This window comes from Sardina pilchardus, chromosome 3, assembly GCF_963854185.1.
Source record: "Sardina pilchardus chromosome 3, fSarPil1.1, whole genome shotgun sequence".
Lineage (NCBI taxonomy): Eukaryota > Metazoa > Chordata > Actinopteri > Clupeiformes > Clupeidae > Sardina > Sardina pilchardus.
In genome coordinates, this window is record NC_084996.1 from 17,496,424 (window position 1) to 17,513,915 (window position 17,492).

The 17,492-nt window shown below is 46.2% G+C and overlaps 1 protein-coding gene and 1 long non-coding RNA gene across 2 annotated transcripts; both read right to left on the reverse strand.

Moving 5' to 3' along the window:
* Positions 1–450: 450 nt before the first annotated feature.
* Positions 451–14,323, reverse strand: tecpr1b (tectonin beta-propeller repeat containing 1b). Its single transcript, XM_062530946.1, has 23 exons — positions 14,285–14,323; positions 14,020–14,142; positions 13,696–13,818; positions 11,973–12,147; positions 11,627–11,727; positions 11,292–11,393; positions 9,377–9,510; positions 8,528–9,030; positions 7,828–7,910; positions 7,535–7,690; positions 7,222–7,371; positions 5,866–6,023; positions 5,260–5,390; positions 4,896–4,992; positions 4,619–4,715; positions 4,065–4,144; positions 3,746–3,802; positions 3,364–3,538; positions 2,574–2,709; positions 2,222–2,314; positions 1,983–2,089; positions 1,615–1,734; positions 451–1,192 (listed from the first exon to the last, which is right to left on the reverse strand). Exons 1-23 carry the CDS (start codon positions 14,321–14,323, stop codon positions 1,055–1,057), a joined length of 3,078 nt encoding a protein of 1,025 aa, XP_062386930.1. The 3' UTR covers positions 451–1,054.
* A 346-nt stretch (positions 14,324–14,669) lies between these two features.
* On the reverse strand, positions 14,670–16,927 carry LOC134076149 (uncharacterized). The gene is made up of 3 exons (XR_009938548.1): positions 16,752–16,927; positions 15,977–16,269; positions 14,670–14,793 (listed from the first exon to the last, which is right to left on the reverse strand). It is a non-coding gene; the product is annotated as an uncharacterized LOC134076149 (long non-coding RNA).
* Positions 16,928–17,492: the final 565 nt, after the last annotated feature.

The window sequence follows — 17,492 nt, forward strand, 5'->3', positions numbered from 1 at the left end:
TTTGTCAAGTTTTAACTTGTGAGCTATACTCTATACCAGTGGTTCACGAAGTGGGGTCCGGGGACCCCTTTGGGTCCGTGACCCATAGCCAAGGGGTCCGCGAAATAATTTGCTTGAAATTACAAAGTTTAACATTTTAAAAAGATGATGCTCTTTTCACCCATAAAACAAGCAAATTGTGTCTATTTGGTCCTACCCACATTAACTTGGGATAGTGGACCCGGCCAGAACTTCAGAGAATACGAATGGTTAACTGTTACGGTTACAAGGGGGTCCTCGGAAAATGTTATCCCCTAAAAGGGATCCTTGGAACCAAAACATTGAGAACCCCTGCTCTATACTACTGCATCTTTCAGTTGATGGTACCCTCCAAATAACTGGATTTATACGCCAATGCTAATGTTACCAAAATAATACAGATCAGATTCAGACAAAACAAAAAACACTTAAGATCAACCACAAAATAAATTTATTATAGACATGAATCATGTACAGAGATACCCTTACATTGTTTCAAGGCAGCATACTGCAGATCATTTAGGTTAGTATGTTATTATGATCAAAAGGTCTGCCATGCAACAATATGAGGCTTTCCATGAGGGGTATGGACAGGTCATTATCGGATTTGCATGAGATGAAATTGAAGATGGAGTTGAAAGGGTTAACTCAGAGACCAAAATAAACCCCACAGCATCCTCGTGTGATGTTAATACCTAGTTATTAATACCTTCATATTAACGGTTACTACCATTAATAAATACATAATATTCCATTTAACAGAACACAATAAATACCTGATGGGTCAGAAATAAAAAATAAAAACAAAATCATGCTTCAACACAAAACTCAGACAAAAGTCACTTGGTGGTTAACAGGAGAGGAGCGTGATGTGGGTCATTATGGGATGCCTGTCTCCAGATCACCGGATCAGAGGGCATGCAGGGTGCGAGCGACTCCATGCCAGATGACCCCGGACTGACCCCAGGACAGTGGGCTGCAGGCTTATTGTGATGGGGCGAGTGAGAGGACGGAGACTTGGTGGATGACCGCACACTCAGCATGCAATGACGTTCCCGTTCACCTGCCTGGGTGTGCGGGGCGTGCTGGGTGTGCGGGGCGGCTGTGGACTGCGGACAGCGGCACGCGGAGCGTCCTGGGAGTTCCCCCTGGTCGACAGGTGCTCCCATCCTCCCTGTATGGGCACAAGATCACACACACACACACACACACACACACACACAGATACACACATTGACACGGGCAATCCTCTTCAGTTCAGTGCCAGCTTTAACTCACTAAATAGTAGATCAAGTTCGTTGTGCTATTGATTTCACCCTATGTTGAAATCATTGCCTTGGTGAATAGTGGATTAGGATATATCGGGGCATACAGTATAACTGTAAAATCTAAGAATAATATGTTATTTATAGGTTTCCTCATAAGTCATAAGTAGACAAAACATGAGTTAATATGAACTGGCGTAACTGTAGATGTCCATGTTTCTGAGTGCTATAAGCTGAGGTGTCTATCACCATCTAACACCATCTCCTCAACAGTGCCCTCTTAAAGACTATAGCGTTGGTTAGGGATTGCCCCAGGCCAGCAGACACTCACCCCGATGCCAAAGTCCCAGCTCTGGCCTTTGGGCTGCATGGGCTGCACCCCGGCCCGGTGACAGACGACCCCCGGACTGTCCGAGGGACAGCCGGGCACCTTGTCCGCGATAACCCACACCTGGAGAGAAGAAGCACACCAGTCAGCAAGCCATTCAGCTCCGGCCACCTGAGGCCCAGGATCTTATCCCAGGTGATCTTTTAAACATCTGCTTTCATGACCTACCACCACTACATAATATTGGTAATTATCACCACTGTTAAGTAGCTATCATCTCGTTTCACTTATGGTTTGGACATGGTTTAATGGTTGTCTGAAACTATGACCACTGTGTGAAGAACAATAAATTGGATGTTGATGTCTTGTACCTGATCCAGTGGCCCGACGGAGACCTTGCCCACGTTGTTGGAGATGAGTTCCCACACTGTCCCTTGGGGGTAGCTGGGTGTCACACCTTGTCTGTACCACAGATTACCTAAATACAGAGAGTGCGATGAGTGATGTGTGAAATGGCCTCCTTCCCTTTAACAAGGTGACTAACACAGAGAAGCTTGTAGCCTGCGTGTAATGACTAATGGCCAAACAGTAACAGCAGTCATTGTCGCACCGTTCTCGTCCACGGCGTAAACAGAGGTCCGTCCCACAGAGAGCTGCTTGAGGTTCTGTTTAGGTGGAGAGGGGATGTGGTACCAGCAGTCACCTGCAGAAGAGAACAGCAGCAGCAGGCGGGCAGAGCCAAACAAAACCATCAAAACCAAACCAAGTGAAATCACCCTGTCACCCACATGGCATAACACATTCAGTAATGTCATGTTACTTTAAAGAATCAGTTGACTTCTCAGATTAACGAAGGAGTCTACATACCTTTGGTGTCTAGAAAGGCGCTATATTTATAAATAAAATGTATTATTATTATTATTATTATTACATACATCTCCTCAAGCAGAAGAAGGTCTTACCTGCAGGATTCTGGGCGGACACAGAGCCCCGGTAGAAGACGGAGTAGTCTCGGGCGATGGCCCACACCTGGTGGCCTCCACCAATGGAGATGGAGCAGAACGGCTGCGAGGTGCCGACGTGGAGCCAGGAGCTGCCCTGAGGGGAACGTGAAGCACACTGGTCACTGACACCGCCCGCTGTCCGAGGGGCTTAGCGCTGTGTCCTGGGCTGCCTGGCCATTCTATCTTTATTAATCTACACCTACTGGTCTCCAGTTTCACATCGCTCGTATGACATGTGAGACTCCACACAATTATCTCACTGGTTGCGTGACCCAGTAGAATCCCAAATGAGATGGCATGTGTGTCGCTAAAGGCATATGGTCCTACATTTTGGGGTGCCTCTCATTTGTGTTTTATAGATCCTCCCTTCCTTCCTTGGTCCTCGTCCTCACTGATCTAGATAAAGAATGATGAGCCGGCAACAATGGGATAGTCTATCCAGTGTTAGTTATAGATCAGTGGGAACGAGACTGGAGGACCGAGGATCGAGGAGGGATGTTGAGAGCCAGCCCTAGTGTGCTGAGAGGTGAGTGTCATGGGACCCAGTGGAATCCCAAATGAGATGGTATGTACGTTGCTAAAGGCATAATAGGGTCCTACAGTACATCTAGGGTGCTGAGAGGTGAGTGTCATGGGAGGCATAATATGGTCCTAATGTACATCTAGTGTGCTGAGAGGTTAGTGTCATGGGAGGCATAATATGGTCCTACATCTAGTGTGCTGAGAGGTTAGTGTCATGGGTCCTTACTGCAGGGCTTTCTCTGGTCACCCCCAGGCGACAGAGCACGTCTCCTCTCTCACTGATGGCCCACAGAGGCACCTGCTCCATGCTGCTCTTAGCCAAGCAGGGCAGGATGGTGATGTCACTCAGTGGAATGGGCGGGACTTCCTCCCAGGGGCCAGTCAGTTGTAATCTACACTTCCTGCCGAGACAGGCCATGGACAGACAGGTTAGATATTTTCGATTCAAGGGTTATTCAGTTTTATTTATTTACACAGTGTAGCACTATTAGCAATGATCACCATTGTCTCAATCGTCTCATTACATTCTATTCACTTTCCAAGCCAAGTACCTCAGGTTATTCCACTCCTCTCTTATCTAACAACAAAGCACAACACTGAGGACTTACCTGACCCAGCGCTTCCTTCGCACAAAGTCCTTGAGAGTCTTGTTGCCAGTATAGGCTCTGTCCAACCAATACCATGTTTCTCATTATTCATAAAATCACTAACATTTGCATATATTTAAATTGGTCACTGATCACATAGCTGATGTTTTCTTATAGTTTACTGAATTACTGGTTGTTGATCTTTTGCTTACTGTTTCCTTTGTAACTCCCTTCACAAAAATACCAACCAACTGAACACATTTTGCATCAATGCATTTGGAATAAACGTTGAATTGAAAGTTGAACTATTTTAGGCCATGATAGCACTGAGCACACTTACGAAGTGAAGTCAGCAGCATACTGCCAGCCCTCCTTGTCGGTCCCTTCCGGGGTGCTGTAGTCGATGGCCCAGTCTGTTACCTGCATGAGCAGCATGTGTTCATAAGTAATAGTTCAAGAGAGTGGTCCAATATACTTACTGACCAAAAGACTTCATAGCAGCCAGTGTTCTAGAATCTTTGAATTCTAGATTTTTTTTAGAGCAGAAGATAAATAAATCGTCATTGAAAAAAACAAAAGCAGGGCTAACCACAACCACTCAAGCAAACAGTAATGGAAAAAAGCTAATAACCTGATAAACACCAAATGCTGAATGAAAATGTATTTGTGTTAATGTATTTTGGCAAGTCAATTTTAAGCTGTTGCAACAAAATTCCCTGATACTCCCTGACTTTCCTCCCAAAAAATAATAAAATTCCCTGACTATCCACGTTTAAAATAGACTTTATTAAAATTCTATTCTATTCCAGAAATTCCATGACCCGTGGACACCCTGCAAACCCAAACTGGCATTAGCGTGCCCTTTACAATCTGCACGCGCGTGAGGGCACCCACCCAGGTCCACTGTGGCGAGGGCGGTTTGGTGCCGGCCTTGGTGCACTCCTTCAGCCCAGAGGCGTCGCTCCACATGTGGCGGTCCATGGGGAGACCCCTGGAGTAGAGACAGAGAGGGACAAACACGTCACTGACCAGCTCCACAGCCCTCAGTCCAAACCAGATGCACGATGAATGAGAGAGAGAGTGAGAGAGAGAGAGAGAGAGAGAGATAGAGAAAGAGAGAGAGGGAAAGAGAGAGAGGGAAAGAGAGAGAGGGAGAGAAATATAGACCTACTTGTCTGTGTATCCTGTCAGAGGGATCCAGCGCTGGTTCTCATAGATGTATATGCTCCTCACATCTGCCTGTGGATGGTGATGATCCTGGCTGTCTGCTGGAAATAACAGGGACGTAGTATTTGACATTGACATTCTCGCACACACATCCAACACACACATGATATATGGGGGACAGTTGAGCACATTTGGGGTGGAAGGCCACTGAGACAGGGGGGAAGTGTTGAGAGGGAAGAAGAGATGGTGCACAGGTCAAAGGTCAGTGGTGAAGTAGGGCTAGTAAGCAGTGCTGAGGAACAGGAGAAGGGGGCTGGGTTTCAGAGGGGGAAACTAACCGGGTCAAAGCATTGCAGAGAAAAAAGAGCCTTTACCCTCCGCGGAGCCTCCCCTGTGACCCGTGTAGACCCAAGCCGTGTGATCAAAGCCAATGCCCCACACCACACCCAGACTATTACACTCCACCGTGTGCAGGTGGCCTGGGACCTGATACCAGAACCTGCACCATGGCACACACACACACACACACACACACGCACACACAGACACACACACATTCACACACACACACACACACACACACACACACAGGCAGACAGACAGAGACAGACAGACGCACAGATTGGTGGATGCTGGCAGCCATGCCGTGGGAGAAATGCCACAAATGACGTTAATGAATGCACAAGTCCGGTAACACACGACAGCACAGCGGAGCTAAAGAAAACAGGTGAGTCTGCTCCTATTTGTCTCCAAGAGTTTATTGTCCATGAAGAGGCTCTATTATGCTGTCTTGGCCTTGCCGATGGTAAAGTATTAGCGCGCACATGCAGAAAGAAGAGAGACCCATCACTTGATTACTCCCTTGATTATCATAATGGATGCTACTGTGAACATGTCGTCCTAGTCTACAGTGCATGCAGAGAAACACAGACGGAGGAGAAGACTGAGAGGTGTACTCTGACAGACAGACTCACATGTTGTCACAGGCTGGGTTTGGTGTGGACGCCTCCAGGCTGGGTGCCGGTTCATGCACCATGACGTCTCCCTTGGAGGTGACGGCCCACAGGGCCTGTTCAGAGGGACAGCCCATAATACCCTTGCTGTGGCAGCAGGATTCACCCAGGAGACACAGCTACAAGAGGGAGATTTGAGAAGTGCAATAAACTTAGCATTGTAGGGAACGAATGCAATACACATTTTTTGTTATCTGAAAACGGGTACTGTCCTTTGGTCTAAAGCAGGGGTCTCCAACGTTTATGAGAATGAGGGCTACCTGAAGAACCTGAAATCATATGGAGGGCTCTTTATTTGAAACAAATAGACCCTCAACTCCTCTTTGCGAAGGGTAATCCTCCTAATAATATGTGATTTTTACACTTGAATGATCAATATTACGTAGGCCTATAAGCTTTTATATACTGTACATGAGCAACTGTGTTTTCATCTGATTCCTCAATACTTCAATATCAATATGCAACACTACCAACATTTTTGTTCACTTCAAAGGTTGCACAGGGATTCTAATCTCATTTTATGTTTTTAACTTCTTTAGTGCAATTAATAATTTAGGTTCAAAATAAATGTGCATTACCCACCATTACGAATTTCAGTTCTATAGCTACACGAGGGAGGACAGAGGAGAAAAGACCCGTGAGCACGAACTGTATAGGACAAACACAGAGTGGTCACAGAACTTTCGCAAAGATTTGCTTCCATTGACTACACGAGACTGTCTATGCATGCGAGCAGGTGGTATGAGCTCCACTTCTGTTCTTGCATACAGAATGAATGGGAAAGGGCTTTCGGACCAAAGGCTAACATTTAACCCAGAAAGGAATATACGCACATGTAATGTCCACAACACTGATAAATGCTCCCGTGTAATGTTAAAAACAAGCAACGTTTCGACCCTACTCGACCCTACGAGGGTCGAAACGTTGCTTGTTTTTAACATTAAACGGAAGCATTTAATCAGTGTTGCGGACATTATATTCCTTTCTGAAGCTACTCTCCATTTGTCCTGCACCTGCAAGGTGGGGTGTGCACACAGCTACTGTTCTTGAACATCATGACATTTAACCCAGACACAAATTGTAAGCTATCATCAATATCAAATGAATGTTTCAGATGTATGCCTACACCTATTCTTAAAATGGTTCTGGTCTGCAGTTGAATCTCTACTAAAACTTCACGATGAAGGATGTTTTTAGAGAAAGATCTGCAGGCCGGTTGTTGGTTATTTTTGAGAAGGTGTGCTGTGGGTGCCTCAGGTGTTCCACATGTACAGTACTGCATTGGAGCCCTGAGCTGCAGTCCAGTAATGTGAGTACCCATTGTTGCAGGTCTTGCTGAGTAGGAGTGGACAGCAGCAGTGGCCACCTCTGTCTGGTCCTCTCTGCTGTGTAGATGGCAAAGCAGTACGGGGACTCCCTCACCCTGGGGACCAGTGCTGTCACCTCACTTATGGGCGTACAAAGAAACTGAGAGAGAGAGAGAGAGAGAGAGAGAGAGAGAGAGACTTCGTTGACTGCCATTTAACTAAATATTCTGGTACATTACCTTAAGAAAATGACTTACAAATCTTGTGACTACATTGAACCATTTTCACAAATTGGCTCAGTTTAATTTGTCTCCTTGTTCTACCTTTTTCTCATCGTTTTGTTTGTAGTAGAGATAGAGGATGTCGTCTCTTGTGCCCTTCTCTGTGATGGCCTGCTCCAGGGCGATGCTGATCTCCTCCCACTGGTGGGGCTGCCAATCTCTCCACCAGCGCAGGTGCCCTTTGGTGACGCTCACCGACTGTGCCAGGCGAGAGAAAAAAACAAAACCAAACAAATCCAGTTTCAGTGCATGTGTAGAACCTCCAGGGTGGCTGTGTGTGGTCCGGTCAGACCTTGGATGAGAGTGTCTCAGGTTTCTTTGTGTTTCTTTCTTACCTTTTCAAAGATCTGTTCCTCCTCCTTCTTTTTCTCACCGGCGGCATGAGCTGGAGTGATGGATGGAGAGAGACAACTTGACTCTGGGGGGAGGAGAATAAGAGAGAGAGAGACACACAGAATTAGTGTTACGAGTGTGGGTGTTTAATACACTTATCACATCAATTATGGAGGGGTTGAATTTTTTTAAGTATATATTTTTGGCCTTTTAGCCTTTGTTATTATAGGATAGTGAAGATGTAGACAGGAAACAAGTGGGAGAGAGAGATGGGGTGGGATCGGGATATGACCGCAGGCCGGATTCGAACCTGGGTCACCGTGGGCACTCGGACCCGTACGTGGTATGAGCGCTGTAGCCTGCTGTGCCACAGCGCACCCCATGGAGGGGTTGAATTTGCTCACAGCTCAGAAAAGAACACAAAAGTCAGATTAATGCTAGAAGTCAGACCCTAACTCAGTGACCCTGTATAAATGCCACAGTGATGTCTTAACTTATGTCGGACGCCCCGTTTCTATTTTCTTTTTGTCGCTCGCATTGCTCTACTATTCTGAATGAGAAATATGGAATCCCATGACGCAACACAATGGCATATTTAACGGATTCAGTGTAGACAGACAATATTGACAGTCGCTCGCTTGGATCCGGTTAGGACACGGTGTAACTCAGTGACCCTGTATAAATAGCACAGTGATGTCTTACTGTCTTCGGAGGACTCCAGCCAGTCCACCCTGGAGGCCGAGGTGAGCACCAAGCCTCCCCCGCCGACCCAGGCCCACGGCGGCCTCTCCTCCACCTCCGGCAGCTCCATGGGGTACGTAGCCACAGACACCCGCTGAACAGTGGCCCCTCCTGGGCCTGCAGCACGCTTCCCTTTGGCCTCTTCCTCCAGGTCCACGTTGCTCCATGGGTCCACCCCGGCTGCCTGGGAGGTAGCTCCGCTCGGGGTCAGAGGGACCTCCTCCTCCTCCTCGCCGTCTGCCCCTTCGACCTCGGGGTACTCTGCGGGCGCCATGGTCAGCGGCGTTCTGCCCGCGGGCCGGATTGTGCACTCGCGGTCCGACACCAGAGCCGAGATGAAGCTGTCGCTGGTGATCTTGGGGATGGTCGCCTTTGGGACGGGGCTGTCCGGTCCGCCCAGAGAGTCCTCCAGGCCCAGCACCGAGCCCTGGGACGAGTCGGTCATCTCCCCGCTGAAGTCATGGCTGCAGGGGGAAGGCCAGAGAAGAGGGGCTAGTAACGATCAAAACAATTCCAGTCATCACAATGACACAGAGGCACAAGGGACAGTACCACTGAGAGTGCCTGCAACCAGGCGCCATCTACTGGTAGGAAATAATATAAGTTAACATTCCTAAGTGAACACATTTAGAGTGCATGGCTTTTTTTTCTGGACTGACCCAGAATCAGTATCAACACTGAGATCCTCTCTGAGTCAGTGAAAGAAAATGGTCACACTGAAACATAATCTCATTTATGCCGGGCAGTAAAAGGCAGCTGCACTACTACTGGAAGTGGGGAAGCCTCCGTGTGTCTGCCTGGCAGACTGACCTTGGCTGGCCCTTGGCAGGTCGGGCACCATCCCACTGGGCGAGCACTGGAGTCCAGCCAGTCCCTGTCACCTGGCTGGTGGTCACACCCTGTCGGAAATAGATGGTGCGGTCCTCGCTTCCGATGGCCCACACCTGAAAAGTGGAGACACAGACACAGCTTAGCACAAGCAAATCCATACTCAAGAAGACTACACCTTCAGGTGTCCTCATTCCATCCGGTCGTAAAACTCCAACAGTACAAGTCCAGTGAGTAGTTCCCCTTACTATGATTAGCTTGGTTGGTGGGCAGGGGACAGGGAGGTGAGGAGGTTGGGGGGGGGGGGGGGGGGGGGGGGGGTTGAGATGACAGATTTGGTTACTCAGTGCAGTTTATGGTCATCCACTCCTCACAGACGCTGGACCTGGCGTGAATAATGCTGTAGCTAGCTGATGGTGGTAACGGCTAACGTAACCGGTCAGGACAGCGATGGCTGAGAACATGGAGGAAGAACGTGCACACCAAAGATTCTAGAACAGAGCTCTGTTCTAGAATCTTTGGTGCACACTACTGTCTGTTGGCCTGAGCTACTTGAGTCACTTCACCTCCACACATGCATGCATGCTCCCAGGCCAACAATGGAGTTCAGCTCTAATGAACAGAGTTCTCCTCTGAGTCACTACACCTTACTGTGAGTACATGCAGTTTTTGTAAATAGACCAATGCACTGTGCAAGTCAAACATGTTGTGCAGCCGCAACTCAATCAGCCCACCTCTCCGTCCAGCCATCTCTGTCCTGATTTCACCTCGCAATACTATGCACATAGAGTTCTGCTAATTGTCCTGTCCACTTGACACTTAATGCTTATGTCCTTATACTTGATGCTAATATTGGAGCTGAGGGCTCTTTCAAAGAAGCGTACACACACACACACACACACACACACACACACATGCAGTCATTTAAGGCATGAGAAGCATAATATGGCACAGAGAGTAGCAGGCAGACTCAAATTAGCCGTGCTCCTGCTGGCCTCGCCAGAGGGCAGAATACAGCAAAAGGATATATATGGCAGGGTCCTCTAGGGGCTACGGCCGCCGTGGATGGCAGCCAGCCCTGGAGCACGACAGGGCTCTCGTTTCAGAGCAGCGGGGGTCAGTGTGTGTGTGTGTGTGTGTGTGTGTGTGTGTGTGTGTGTGTGTGCGTGCGCGCACCTACGTGTACATGTGTGTGTGTGTGTAAAAGTATGTTTCTCTGTCTTTCTGTGTATGTGTGTGCATATATGTGTGTGTCAGAGAGACAGAGAGAATGTTAAACTGTCTGTGCATGTGTGTGTGTGTGTGTCAGAGAGAGAGAGAATGTTTAACTGTGTGTGTGTGCATTTGTGTGTGTATATGTATGTGTGTGTGTGCATGCGTTTATGTGTGTAGTGTGTGTGTGTGTGTGCGAGAGCGAGAGAGATTAAGGGGCTAAGGTGGGGGTCTTGGTGGCTGTGTCGCTGGCAGTTTTGCCCTCCTAGACTCAGCAGCAAGTGACCCACACTGCCCCCGCCCAGCCAGAGCTCTGAAAGGAACACTGGCGAGAAATGTGATTCGGCCAACTAATGCTTTGCTAATGGGAAGCCAAGAGGCAGCCTTGGCTTTGGACTGGGGGGGGGGGGAGGAGGAGGGGGGGCAGAAATGATCTTTATATACAAGGGTGGGCATAGGGTATAAATAAGATGGGCAAGACATCCAGTTAGGTCAGTAAGTTGCTGCTCTGGAACATGATGGCCCTAACCAACATTGTATGACAGATCAAATGCTGTTTATATCCTCAAAGATGCAACCGCAGCAGACTGACTGGAACCAGCTAGGCAGCAGGCCAGAGAGGAGAGAACCCTTTACGGCACAGTTCCTGTGTGTTTTAGGAGGAGCAGTTTCGAACGGGACTCACCTGGTCGGCAGGCCCCACGCTCACCATCAGCATCTCTCCTGAGATGTTTATCCACCCCGATCCACAGGGATTGTGGGAGTTCACCCCCCTTCTGAACCACACCTAACCCCAGGCACACGGGGCAAGAAAGCAGTCACTTACAATGCTGACATGTTTGAGACCAGTTTTGAGAAGAACACCAACAGCAAACATGTATCATCTTAACCCATGCTTATCTGAGTTGCAGAGAGCCTTGACTAACTTGTCTATCACTATTGATACAAAACAGATCAACTACAATACACTGATTGATGGTCCTACTGTAGTTGAATGATGTTAGATGTGTAATATTTTACTTTGTTGTCTTTGGTGACGGCCCACACCACACACATCCCCACAGACACGAGGGCAACCCCCATGTTCTTCTTAGGAGGCTCCACCACTGTCCAAGATGACCCTTTAAGGCAGGAACATACATCACACAACATTGTACTGGTATATGAAGTCAAAATGCCTTTAACCAAGAGAATAGGGTATGGTATGAAACATAATATTACTTGAAAAGCATGTGCACAAGCTAATTTGGGTGTACAGGTCTATTAATGTTGTGTGAGCGTATATTAATATATTCTAATGTATGATTACATCAGATACTATTGTAGCATTAATACAGCATATGCAGATATGTACGTCTATACTGACCTTTGGGTTGTTCCGAGCTAACACCCGTCCGGACCAGAAGCTGACCATCCCATAATACTGCCCATAGCAGGTCTCCAGGGCCACAGCTCACCTGGGCAACCTCACCGGTGGCTGCCACCTCCTCCCAGCCACAGCCCTCTGGTCTCAGGTGCTGGATGCCACTGCGAAACCACACCTGTGTTCCCCAGACACACACACACACGCTTTCAGTAAAAGGCAAGGTTCTCATTTGACCTTTGACCCATCCTCTGCACTTGACCAATCCTATACTTAAAGCAGCAAGCACACACACTAGAGGTAGGGAGCAGGGGGGGAAACCGCAGAGCTGAGTCTGAGGGGCAGTTGGTGGGCTAACTCAAGGGCACAGCAGCCGTGGATGTTAAGAGAGCAGAAAGTGCTGTCCACCCACTCTCTCCCCGCCCACATTTTCTGAACGGACGACCTTTCGGTAACAAACTCGCTTCTCTAACATTTAGGCAACGGCTTGGCCGCCTAAAAGGAGTCAAAGTTTCTCCTCAGCAGTACACACAAAGCAGTCATACTCATTCATACTACACACAAATGAAAACACACTCAGTCACAACCACTGACATACACACACACAGTCATACACACCACACGTAGTCAAATGGAATGACAGGTGATTCGCAGTGCTTAAACTGTACACAAATCACCTGAACCCCCAGCGTAAACTGAGACATTCTTGACATTTCCTTTGGGGTTGAGTGTCAGTTGAGTAACTTGAGCAGCTCTGAAGGCTCTAATTATAGAGACTAAAAATAGTTCACTAAAAATAGGACGAAAGAAAAATAACAAGAAAAGTCTGCAAACTACAAATACAAGTGTCACTTTAACAGACTTCATTAACTGTGATTCGCACTGAAATCGCACCCAAGAAATATGGAAACTTGCCGTCTTAAAATAATTACTGAAAAGTCACAAAGAGTGAATGAAAAACAAATTAATCATTTGTTTCTTATGTCAAGAGAATAATTATTCAGCATGTCAGAAGAGCCCACTGTCATACATACAGTATGGCATGCCATGCCTGCAGACCCTCAACTCTCGACTCAAGTCCATTTTTTGACCCTCCTTGGCTTGGCATATGGTGCTACACTGGTCTCTAGTGGCAGTATATTCTAAGTGCACCCAACTCTTCAGTACTTTGCAATCACCAATAGACCTCTGAAGTTCACCTACAAAAAAAGCTGCATCTTTGGCTTTATAAGGAGATCCAGTATTTTTTCCCTTGATTTCCATATCACTTGATTTTCCTATGAGAGAATAATATGAGACAATGTCTGAAATGCAGACATTTTTCTCGACATACTTTTGTCCTCTACCTTCTAATGGGTTCTGTCATCTTCAGTATGTTAAGCCGGCGACTTTTGCTACCCCAGAGTTTACGTGCAGTGTAGCTTGCCATAGATAGTTAGTTTCGATGAACACCCGGATCTATATGGGCAAAGGCAGCTTTGGTTCCTTTTTTGGTTCCAAACTTCAAAGGTCTATATTGACAATCTGTAGGTAATGACAAGGGCCTGGTTTCCCAGATTCGTTAAGAAGCTCTTAAGTGCTAAGAACTTCTTAGGAGCGTTCTTAGAACATTCTTAGAGCGCTCCTAAGAAGTTCTTAGCACTTAAGAGCTTCTTAACGAATCTGGGAAACCTGGCAAAGGATAGCATGACAGGAGAGATGCATGATGGGTACTGTAGTCACGTACCCTTCCTTGCTGGGACACAGCCCAGAGGTAAAGGCGCTTCTCACTGGAGGGGCTCATCAGGTGACCTCCACAGCTGATGTCAGTGAAGGGTTGTGGAGGGGACCTCCCTCTGTCCAGAGGAATCTGAAAATGAACCAACAACAACATCATAAATGATGTCTTCATGAAAATAGCCAAACCTCTTTTTTTTCATACACACAATTATTACTTTACTGAAATCATTAATTTCCAACATTTCAATGGGCTATTCTGACAAACACTGGAAGGAGTAAGAGACCTACTGTAGGCTGTTCCCTCCCCAGAGGCACTTCAGGGAGGCCTTACCTTAGACCACGACCCAAAGGCCCTGTAGCGTCTATTCCGAAGCCATCGTCTGCGGCGGACACACGAGTTCCATTTCTTCTCCTTGCTGAAGCTGGCTGGAAAATCCACGGCATACTCCCATCCCTGGAATGCAAAACCGGCACACATGTAGAAATACACTTTTCCCTTTCTCCATTCCATGAGGACTACCTGAAAAGGAAAACACAGCTAAATCCGTGCTCTAATCTAGATTGTACACATCCAATCAAATGACATTGTTCCCTACCGTGCAGTACCGTGAAGCAATGTGTTGATTGGCTGACATTGTGTAATGTACTGTATGTCTCGGTTCTGAGCCACTTTGGTGCTCATTTATAGAGCCTGGGCTGTGCACATTCAGAACCTTTGTTGAGAGCACAATGGACAGACAGCTACAGAATTGAACTTAATTTGACAACAAGCCTAAAGACTGCTCCTCTGTTGGCAAGCCCCAAAGTGGGAAACAGGGGGAACTAACAAACCGACAAACTATTCCAATCATAACCAAATGCCTTGGGTTGGGTGTGGTGATTCAAGTAATCATGAAACAAATCAGAGCATCAGACACACCCCTGTGTTGGTAGATGGTCTTCCACAGCTCTCGTCGTGCACAAACCAGTCTCCCTCCCACTCCCAGCTCTCGGAGGGCAGCTGGAAGCTGTGCAGCGGCTGAGAGCTCAGTCCCGCCTCGTCCGTCCATGACCAGCGGTCAGTGGGCAGCAGCGCGTCCGTGAAACCATCCAACGGATTCCAGCGCTATGAAAAAAGAACGATGCAGTCACGCAAACAAGACACGCAAAAAGATAAAGCATCAAATATTAAATACCTTAATTTTAAGTGTATAAAAATAAACTACAAAATACAGTACTCACACCATGAATCTAAATAAAATACAGTATTTTTGTTTTTTGAAAATAATAAAAAAAACTTTTTAAAGGGAGCATTTGCAAAGTCACTTTGCAAACCTTCGAAATATGTCTGTTTAATATATTTCTTCGTCAGCACACTGACTCTGTTGATTAAGTGGATAGTATATAACAGCAACAGTTTGTTTGCCTACTAAACATGCCATAAACCTGCAGTCAACAGATAAACTATGCTGACATACCTGTTATAGCCTATCTCATAGCCTACATACTGTATCAGACGTGCACTCAAAAAGTCACAACTGAGCTTGTCAAGTGGTACAAAATGGAGATAAGTCTCTGACATTGTCAATGCATGCCAGATTGCTGGATATTGCATTGTGTAACACTAACACTATTGATAAGGAAGGATCATGACTTAGTTTTTTTTTAAACAAACTTTAACTAACTTTGGGTACTGGGCAAGTGCCAAATGGGGTGATATTGATGCCAAGGGGCATAAAAAAAAAAAATGTCAATGTGTTGCATTAGGTGATACATAGGGCAATTTTTTGAGCAATAAAGCAGGGTAACCACATAATCGGTTCCATGTTCCGATAAGATCATTAAACGTTCTCAATAAACTGATGATTAAAGTTCTCAAGATACTTGAGCTTGGTGTGGGATAGGAGTGTGTGAGGAGGAGGGAGTGTGTGAGCAACCTACAACTTACTCATCTTGCACTCACTGGATCATCTTCCTGAATCTCAATATGATCAGAACAAGTCTGGGTAAATTACTAAGTCAGCACCAGTCAGAGGGTACATTCATTATTTTGCACTTTTATGATGCCATCACATCGCCAAAAGTTGGCAATTGGTTGTACCAAAAATATCTGGCAGTATTTTCAAACTACAAAAATACACACCTATAAAGTATTTTGATACGAGATAGGAAGCCATTTCCTTCAACCAATGAAACAGGTATTTCAAACACATGTAGGCCTATTATAAATAAGGCCAATCCCTATCTACATGTTGTCCCTTTAAACACTATTGTTTAGTGAGTGTTAAGAATCAGTTTTAACAAATCACCTGGTTTTCATACGTTTCTTCTTGGTAACGTATTGCCGTATCACTTGAGTTAACGTTGAGGTAAAGTTGATTGTCGCACCCAATACCCCAGCAACATTGCTTGACAGCCGCTACGCGTTTCAGCTCCAGCACTTTGTCCTTCGAGCGCTCCCAACGCCCTCCAGCGGTGGACAGGCAGTACACTCTTCCATACACATCCACGGCCCACAAGAGGGAACTGCTCATCATGGAGCCCTACGGCACAGAGCGCCTCCGGGTTCCCTCAGGACAGAACTCCGGCTGAAGCTCTTTCCCTGTAGATTATAAACGGAACTCTCATACGGACAATGCGCGCACAGACGTCTCCATGTGATTTAGCAACATTTCTGCAGAACACAGTTCTGTAGTTGATGCACTGACCTGCTTTAATGATGAAGGACAATAACACTATATGTCGAGTATTACTTAAATTAAGTCCCCCCCTTGTAACCCGGGATGAGCAGTTTATTTTCTGGGATATAATCGTCCATCTGAAGGACGTAGCCTAGCTTAAGAAAATGTAACCTATCTCTTACGTTTGGCAAACGCTTTGACGGGACACTTGACAACCGAGTCTGCAAAGCAACCATGACATTGGACACCTATGTGGAAGAGGGATAGACTTCAAAACCTTTAAATAATTCCTGAACATGACAATAGGCTTTTCAGTGCCTCCTCCGAATATACCGAAATAAACTTGCGACTGAATGTTACAGTCTAACAACTGCAACCTGAGGAAAAGGAAAATATAACTTACCTCTGCAGTTGGGTTACAGTGTGTGAACTCCAATTGTGTCCCCTAATAGCCTACATCAAGTAGCAAAGAGAAAGCAATAATATTACAGGACATTGGAGATCATAGCTGAAATGTTACGGGATTAGTTTCTCGTACAGAATGTCCTCCCGGATAAAATAGACAAAAATACTGAAAACACCCTTTTCGGCCCGTACAGTTTATTCCCATTGTGAGGAATATTCCTACTGACTCAAAATCCACGACAGGAAGTTGTGGTATTTATCACGGATTGGCTATCATGGTATGAAGCCTTTGCATCCTCGTCACCGATTGGACAATCTCTTCAGGATGGGGCGTTTTACCCCGTCTACATCTGTTTAACGGAACTATTTACATGTAGAATTATTTATAATGCGCAATTTCAATAATTTAAAACGTTGAGCACAACATTGGTTCACCGAAAGGCTGGTGAAAGATGACCAAGTTGATTACTTTCTTCTGTCTGTTACCAGGCCTCAAACCCAAATGGAACATTTGTTTAGGATATTTTTTATTCTACTTTCAAATTCAAGGTAGGCCTATCATCATTTAGGCTTGCATTCTGGTCATGTTAGCTAGCCTAATGTGTAAGCCTCTGGTTTTGTCCCTAAACAGTAGCCTACTCTGATTAAAATGGAATTTGTTGAATCTCAGTCCCATTATTTGTTGAATCTCAGACCCATTATGGTTCCCTCGGCCAGTTCAGTTAGGTTGTTTTAGTTT

Excerpts from the sequence above, each read along its gene's own strand:
- tecpr1b (XM_062530946.1), bottom strand. The coding sequence starts at position 14,323 with ATGTCAGCCAATCAACACATTGCTTCACGGTACTGCACG. Across the intron at positions 11,394-11,626 it reads CCGTCACCAAAGACAACAAA|GTGTGGTTCAGAAGGGGGGT; the intron begins GTAAAATATTAC and ends GCCTGGGGTTAG. Across the intron at positions 3,803-4,064 it reads TATGCTGCTGACTTCACTTC|AGCCTATACTGGCAACAAGA; the intron begins GTAAGTGTGCTC and ends TTGGTTGGACAG.